The sequence below is a fragment of the Microdochium trichocladiopsis genome (genome assembly GCF_020744255.1).
Source record: "Microdochium trichocladiopsis strain MPI-CAGE-CH-0230 chromosome Unknown B0I36scaffold_25, whole genome shotgun sequence".
Lineage (NCBI taxonomy): Eukaryota > Fungi > Ascomycota > Sordariomycetes > Xylariales > Microdochiaceae > Microdochium > Microdochium trichocladiopsis.
The window spans coordinates 1-8370 of record NW_025763568.1 but is presented as its reverse complement, the minus strand read 5'-3'; the positions used below and the strand labels follow the sequence as shown (position 1 = coordinate 8370).

At 56.5% G+C, this 8370-nt stretch overlaps 2 protein-coding genes across 2 annotated transcripts; both read right to left on the bottom strand.

Moving 5' to 3' along the window:
- Window positions 1–3201: 3201 nt before the first annotated feature.
- B0I36DRAFT_343394 (uncharacterized protein) lies at window positions 3202–4328 on the bottom strand. Its single transcript, XM_046156155.1, has one exon. The coding sequence runs from the start codon at window positions 4273–4275 to the stop codon at window positions 3538–3540; it is 738 nt and encodes a 245-aa protein (XP_046003654.1). The 5' UTR covers window positions 4276–4328; the 3' UTR covers window positions 3202–3537.
- A 2630-nt stretch (window positions 4329–6958) lies between these two features.
- Window positions 6959–8069, bottom strand: B0I36DRAFT_343389 (uncharacterized protein). Its single transcript, XM_046156154.1, has 2 exons — window positions 7927–8069; window positions 6959–7802 (listed from the first exon to the last, which is right to left on the bottom strand). The coding sequence occupies exon 2, from the start codon at window positions 7791–7793 to the stop codon at window positions 7149–7151; it is 645 nt and encodes a 214-aa protein (XP_046003653.1). The 5' UTR covers window positions 7794–7802; window positions 7927–8069; the 3' UTR covers window positions 6959–7148.
- Between the last annotated feature and the right edge of the window lie 301 nt (window positions 8070–8370).

Below are 8370 nucleotides of genomic sequence, written 5' to 3'. Positions count from 1 at the left end.
GTGCCGATAGTCGTCCTCTGCCTCCTGGTCTCGCCGCCAGGCTCGACAGTACTGTAGCTCCTCCTCTCCCTCCCGGGAGAAGTCGAACTGTAGGTCACCACTGCAGACCACCACCGGGGTCCACCGAAGCTTCTCTGGACTTCCACACTCCAGTGAAACCAAACGGCGCCCCAACGCCTGGATCTCAAGACTCACCTCCGGCCTCAGGTCCTCCCAGTCTCCTTCCCAAGGAAACCAGCGAACCTGCAGTTCGCCCAGCGGGGAACACCCCGCCACTCTACACGGCCCAACGCCGTGACCAGCCACAGGCTGAGAGGCATCCCCTCGGTAACACAGCGCTCCTCAGCGCCACACACCAGACCGGGACTCTCCTCCCGCTCCATCAAAGACCCTCCAGGGTCCTCTGCGCAACGCATCCTCTTCAACGGGCCGTCCAGGACGGTCCCTATCCTCCGCTTCACCCCTCTCGGGGCACCGTACCGACCCTCATCGCGCTCGGTCATACGTGCACAACCCTCCGTGTACTGTTCTCGTCCCTGCTGTCGTTCCACTGTGGTTTTCTCTCCGAGGAAAAAAGAAGAGAAGAAATGTCCTGCCAGTTCATTCTTCGAGGAGGGCTCCCGCCCTCCCTTTGTACTTTCAAGGTTGGTCCAAAGTGGCCCACTTTGTCCCTTTTAGGTAACGGATTGTGGCCAGCAGGCCACATCCTCATAGGTCAAACAGGTAGGTCCGAAGGACCCACTCTGTCAACGGTCAACGCCCATCTTACAAGTGAATCATACAGAGCTCGCACCAAATGCTCGCTAGATGGGCGTTCTGATTCGTCCAAAGGCCAAATTATTCCCTGTCGTATCCACTTTGGTCAACGAACTTCGTTGACGACGACCCCTTGGCTCGCCGTCGCCTCGTCCGTCTGTTGGTCACGCGCCATGCCACCTTCGGCGTCAGCCACGCTCCCACACTCTGTGTTTGTTGTTGCATATCCATGGTTTCTCTTTGCAGTAGAAAATATGATTTCATCATTTTACTCTCGTAGTTATTCGCCACGTCGCTACGCTCGTGTGGCACAGGGCTGCCGCCCCGTACCCCGCCGATCCGGAATCTTAGCTCTCTTTTCCGACAGCATGTGGTACCAGACTATCAGCAGTCTTTAGCTGCACGCATCTTGTTGGGGCAAACGAAGCCCCTCACTGTTAGTGTTTTACAGATCTCACGATCCTTTTTGGTGTTTTCCACCACACATGTTCTCACACATTCAATCACTCTGTTCATTTGCTAGTTCTACTGGTTCGCTCGGCTCATCTGTTATCTGTTCATCGCACTGCTGCTCTAGATGCAATTCTCGACTACCGGTTCGTCCCTCCACTACTGCATTCCAAGCGGAAGAGGCTACCTCCATGTACGTGACACGCCATCCTTGCCGAACCTGCGGGAACTAGCACGCTCCCTCTCCGGCCTCCTGCACAGAACTGCGCCCAAGCGCAGACACGCCAACATACCCGTCCCGGATGACAAAACCACTCTGGTCCAACAAATCGACCAGCTGCATCACCGAGATACGCATCTCGTTCCAAAAAGCCATCAGCACACTGCTCTCCAGTCGCGCAGCAATCGTCCCCACGACAATAACTGTCATCACCAGGCTCGCCACGACCCACTGCTCTATCGTCGCATGCCTGTCCAACAGGTGGAAGAGGTCAGACGCCCTCACCGGGCCATCCACTGCACACAACTGCGCAGCCGAAAGCTGACACCCACTCCGTCCTGTGAGCTGCCGCACCCGAATCTCCTGCACCTCCGTCAGCTCGCGACTACCAGGCGCCGCCACCAACGCGGCATAATAGCCCGCGATCTCGTGAACCTCCCGGAAGGTAAACGCCGTCTCTCTTCTCCGCACAGACAATCCCGTACGAGTGCCCTCCAACGGTACCCCATAGCTACGGCACCACGACCGCACTATGGTACTGAGCTGTGCCTCCGACACATCAGGGTAGCGGGCAGAGCCCACGAGGAATCCCATCACCTTCTGCAGAAGAACAGCCAGCTCCGCACCGGCCTTCCTTGCCGTGTCCCGCTCAGAGAGCAAGGGCGCAGCCACCCTCGGCAGCGACAGCAAATACACATCTCGCTCCACCCGTCCCAGGTGTCCGACAGAGTCCCTCCGGTTCACAAACCATCCACCATGTGCCACATCAGAAATCGGCAACTCCTTGCACAGAGGGCTCCCCCTCCGGCTCCACTCCGCCAACCAGTCCTCGTGCACCAGCTTCTCCGCCGCATCTACCGCACTAAGGCGGAAAGGAAACGCCACCGGCGATGACGAGCCCCCCGGGCTCTGTGCTACACGAAACGTACTCGTCATACTCGCCCACAGCTTCTCCGTCCTGCCCGGCCGCATCTCGTCCCGATCGTCGCTCCGCTATCGTTTCCCCGGGGAAATGAAGAGGAAGAAAGAGAGATCCTCTGCTCCTTCTGGGAAGGGTGCACACCCTTCCTTTGTACTTTCCATGTGGGAGAAAGTGTGCCCACTTTCATCCCTTTTCGGTAACGGAACTGGGCCACCAGGCCCCGTTCCTATAGGTCAGCCAGTCGGGGTCCAAGGACCCACTCTGTCAACGGTCAACGCCCATCTTACAAGTGAATCATACAGAGCGCCCATACAAATGGTCGCGAAGATGGGCTGTGATTCGTCCAATCGACGAAATATTCCCTGTCGTATCCACTTTGGTCAACGAACTTCGTTGACGACGACCCCTTGGCTCGCCGTCGCCTCGTCCGTCTGTTGGTCACGCGCCATGCCACCTTCGGCGTCAGCCACGCTCCCACACTCTGTGTTTGTTGTTGCATATCCATGGTTTCTCTTTGCAGTAGAAAATATGATTTCATCATTTTACTCTCGTAGTTATTCGCCACGTCGCTACGCTCGTGTGGCACAGGGCTGCCGCCCCGTACCCCGCGGTTCCGGAAAGGAAGTACCTCTTTTTAACATTACTAGCGGTAATCGTAGGGTAAAAGCATGCTTACACAGCACGCATGGTCCCGGGAGAAGCGAGGCACACTTGTTGGTGCCGTCGAAGGGGGTAGGAGCTTAGGGTTAGAAAAAAGGGAGCGCCCCAGCGCGACCCAGGGCCTCTAGAAAAGATACTTTGGTCACTCTGTTTATCACTCATTTCATTGCATTCATTTCGTGTATTGTTCAAGTTCATTCTATTCACTGCTGTTCTACTGGTTCATACCTCCACTTCGTGTAGCTGTCCACCAGTGCACGTACCCGCTGCACCTGTCTAGACACACTGCCGACAGGAATGATCGCTCGTCCCCTCGCGCACCTAAGCAAAAAGTCCACCGCTTTACCAAGCCACGGTCTCCAGACCCTGCTTCGCTACTCTGGTTCCTCCGCACCTCCTGTGCTTCGAGCCATGCTGCCACAAGCAGACCATCCTGAAGATCATCCGAGACAGCTCACGCTGCCAAAGAAGAAGTACCTCCATGCGAAGGCCCCGCCGTGCCTTCCTACCTCTTGCCATCTACAGGCCATCAGTCATAGAGATGACTCAGCCTCACAAAGTCCTCCGCCTCCGGCTTGTGATCCGACGACACGGGGCTGTGTCTCGTCCCAGCCACCGAATAAGCATAGCAGTCAGGGAAGACGTACACCTGTACATACCGATAAGGCAAAGGGAGGCTCCGCGGCTCCCACATCACCATCTCCCTCTGGTAAAGGTAGTCCTGCAAGCCCCTCGGGCACCGATCCTCCGAAGGATTGTTCACAAAACACCCCAGGTGGTCATACTCAGGCCGGAGATAAGTAAAGGGAACCTGAGCACGCTTCAGGTGCTCCAAGATGAACGGGGTCATCTCGTACAAGACGTGGCGCCCCTGCGCCAGTGTGTCAGTTCGCTCCTCCACAATCCTCTGCTCCGTATTGTATTCCAGCTCCCGCTGATTAGGAGGCTTCCCCGGCACCTCCCAACGTGTGATCCGACTGCACTGCGACGGGTGCAGTCCAGGCAAGCGCGCCAGCGCCACAGCTGACATGTGTGGGAACAACACCACCACCGCCGGTCCCTGCGGTGTCCGTACAAACGAGGCAGGAAGCTCGCCAGCCACTCCCTCCGGGACACAACTCACATCTCCTCTCCCCGAGTAGATCTCCTCCTGAATGGGTGCGAACAGCACCCTGCCCTCCGACTCCGTCACCTGTCGTGTCATCCGCCCACTCCTCGCTCCCGCTAGCATAGGCACCGAGTGCACCGACGCCCCCGTCTTGTTCATCCTGTCTGCCGCCCTGCTGTTGTTTCTCTCCGAGGAAAAAGAGGAAGAGAAATGAAATCCTTTGCCTTCTCTTGGGAAGGGTGCACACCCTTCCTTTGTACTTTCCATGTGGGAGAAAGTGTGCCCACTTTCATCCCTTTTCGGTAACGGAACTGGGCCACCAGGCCCCGTTCCTATAGGTCAGCCAGTCGGGGTCCAAGGACCCACTCTGTCAACGGTCAACGCCCATCTTACAAGTGAATCATACAGAGCTCGCACCAAATGCTCGCTAGATGGGCGTTCTGATTCGTCCAAAGGCCAAATTATTCCCTGTCGTATCCACTTTGGTCAACGAACTTCGTTGACGACGACCCCTTGGCTCGCCGTCGCCTCGTCCGTCTGTTGGTCACGCGCCATGCCACCTCGGCGTCAGCCACGCTCCCACACTCTGTGTTTGTTGTTGCATAGCCATGGTTTCTCTCTGTGAGTAGAAAATATGATTTCATCATTTTACTCTCGTAGTTATTCGCCACGTCGCTACGCTCGTGTGGCACAGGGCTGCCGCCCCGTACCCCGCGGTTCGGAAAGGAAGTACCTCTTTTTAACATTACTAGCGGTAATCGTAGGGTAAAAGCATGCTTACACAGCACGCATGGTCCCGGGAGAAGCGAGGCACACTTGTTGGTGCCGTCGAAGGGGTAGGAGCTTAGGGTTAGAAAAAGGGAGCGCCCCAGCGCGACCCAGGGCCTCTAGAAAAGATACTTTGGTCACTCTGTTTGTTCCAAGTGCACTCATTCCATTCATTTGTTTATTCTACAAGTTCATTCATGTGGTTACTGTTTGGTTCAATCACGCTGTTCATTACATTACTCGCTGTACATTTCGCTTCGTGGTGTAGCAAGCCCAGCTAGTGGGACTCCGTCACCTGCCAAGGGTAAACATCCATCCAACCTGTATGAATTTCCTCCCATCCGTGCACGGATCCAGGATCACGGGGAAGGCGCAAAGCAACACTGCTATTTGCATACCTCGTAGGCGACACTCGACAAGTCGCTCGACATCCATCCCCACCCCTCACGGGAGGGTACGAACACTGGCCATCTGCAAGGCCACAATAACCGGACGGGCCCCGTCCATGCGCACCCACGCGTGCAGATCCCCCCAGAATCCAAGACAACTAGAAGATAAACCTCCTCGTTCTCCTCCTCCGGCGTCCCTTCGGTCCTGCTGCCACTCTCATCAGCATCAAAGTGAGGTCTCGCCCTGCCGAGACAAACCCCCTCGACACGACATGTCCACCGAGGCCGTGCACAACAAGCGCACGACAGACGCACAACAGCAGGAAGACACCACCGTCTCCTGCATACACATAGGGACGTGGGGACACCCCACAACAACATGACCGCTCCACGCGCACCGAAAGGTCCCCGCACAATACGAGTGACTCCGACGCAAGTTCGCCTCCTGCGACTCCTCCACCACATGGAGGGGATTGAAGCAAGCCGCCCGGCGGCAAAGATGAGAAGCTACCATGCCACGCAGCACATCCCGCCCATGCCAGGCCGTGAAGGCAACCCGATGCAGAAGCACGCTGATCTTACCCTCCGGTGTCGTCGCGCACGCACTCCCATAGCCGCCCCGCGTCAGGCTGCTCTTCGCCAGCCAGCAACCCGTCTCCGAAAAGTCGATCTCCTCCCGGACAAACATCCTTCCCAACACCCGTTGGCACACGCCCACTCCCGGGCTCTCGTGGTACAGTCGCACTCGCGACATCTCCTCCCCAGGAGAGAAAGAGCACACTATCCGTCCGTATGCCTCACCCGGCATCCCATCCTCCGGAAAGAAAGAAAAAAGACAACGCTCCCCTCTGTTGTCGACTCCGTGTCCCCGCTCCGCTGTTGTTTCTCTCCGAGGAAAAAGAAAGAAGAGAATTGCCAGTCCCTGTTCATCTCTAGAAGGGGCCGCAGCCCCTTCTCTTGTATCTTCGAAGGTGGGTACCAGTGTGCCCACTGGATACCCTTTTAGGTAGTCGGAACTGGGCCACCAGGCCCCGTTCCTATAGGTCAGCCAGTCGGGGTCCAAGGACCCACTCTGTCAACGGTCAACGCCCATCTTACAAGTGAATCATACAGAGCTCGCACCAAATGCTCGCTAGATGGGCGTTCTGATTCGCTCAAATCGCGAAATATTCCCTGTCGTATCCACTTTGGTCAACGAACTTCGTTGACGACGACCCCTTGGCTCGCCGTCGCCTCGTCCGTCTGTTGGTCACGCGCCATGCCACCTTCGGCGTCAGCCACGCTCCCACACTCTGTGTTTGTTGTTGCATAGCCATGGTTTCTCTTTGCAGTAGAAAATATGATTTCATCATCTCACTTCCGTGGTTATTCGCCACGTCGCTACGCTCGTGTGGCACAGGGCTGCCGCCCCGTACCCCGCGGTTCCGGAAAAGAAGTACCTCTTTTTAACATTACTAGCGGTAATCGTAGGGTAAAAGCATGCTTACACAGCACGCATGGTCCCGGGAGAAGCGAGGCACACTTGTTGGTGCCGTCGAAGGGGGTAGGAGCTTAGGGTTAGAAAAAAGGGAGCGCCCCAGCGCGACCCAGGGCCTCTAGAAAAGATACTCTCATCACTCTGTTTTACGTACATCACTCATTTCATTTCGTGGTTTGTTCTACCAGTTCATTCTATTCATTTCATTCATGGTTCTGTCTCTGTCTGTAGTCGGTGCATCTTCGCACCTGCTGGGTGGGGGAAGTGAGGCCCCACTGCACTAGTGTTGGAGTCATCTCGCGATGTTCTGTGGTGGTTCGTGCACCACCAGGGAAAGAAAGAAGAGAGATCAGCTCTCTCCCGTAGCACCTCGCGTCGCCAGGCGCACCCACTGCCTGCTACCCCGCAGCCTGGTCTACAAGGAAGGCACGTTCCACTGTGTTGGATACCATACTACAGTCTCCCCCATAGAGACTACCCAGCTTGGTAAGCTGCATCAGCACGTATGCCAGCTGAAAGACACCCAGGTCCTTGGCCGTCCCTCGCCACTGGAATAACTTCAGCTTCGGACAGGAACACCATCCGAGATTCCTGCTCGCCGAGCAATGGCTACCAAGACTCATCATGTACTCATCCACACTCCTCGTCGCATCCCTGATACGCCTCCAGCATGCACTCCGCAGCTCCTCGTTTACCGGCCCGGAACACTGCACTCCCCAGTGGAACACCTGCACCGGGGTCAGGCTCCCATCGCCTGCCATCTCCTCGGCTCGGATCTCCTCGACAGTAACTGCCACACAACAATCCCGGCACCAAGCCTCCAGGGCTTCTGACATCTCTGTGCCCATCGCTGCCCACTCCGTAGAGAGCTCCGCTCGATGTTTGTCGAAAATAGCCATAATCTTGCTCTGCAGTACACTCCCGCTCGGTCGCACAGTCCCCGGACGTACAACCCTCCTCATGTGAAGAGGAAGAAGAGGTCGAAGCCTCACCAGGCGCGCCACCCCCGTGGCCTGCTGCCCCTCCGTACCCGTCGTGGCCATCTCGTCTCACTGTCGTTCGTGTCGCCGATGCACGCAGTGCATCAGTAGGCTTGGTTCTTGGCCACAAGAACATAAGAAGAAAAAAATAGGAAGCCCCCAGGCTTCCGTCTGTCCTCTCGTCCCTCCTACTCACCTGTTCGTCCGTGCCCAAGGCACTGCTCTCCTGAGGGAGAAAAGAAGAAAAGTAAAGAACAACGATCCTCCTGTTGTTGCGTCCCTCCTGCCGTGTCCACTGTTTTCCTCCAGGAATGAAGGAAAAGAAGGAAAGAACTGCTCGACCCTCCCATTCTTCGAAGGGGCACCAGCCCCTTCTCTTGTAGTTTCAAAGTCGGGTGCAGTGTGCCCACTGCAACCCTAAAAGGGTAACGGATTGTGGCCAGCAGGCCACATCCTCATAGGTCAGCCAGTCGGGGTCCAAGGACCCACTCTGTCAACGGTCAACGCCCATCTAGCGAGCATTTGGTGCGAGCTCTGTATGATTCACTTGTAAGATGGGCGTTGACCGTTGACAGAGTGGGTCCTTGGACCCCGACTGGCTGACCTATGAGGATGTGGCCTGCTGGCCACAATCCGTTAC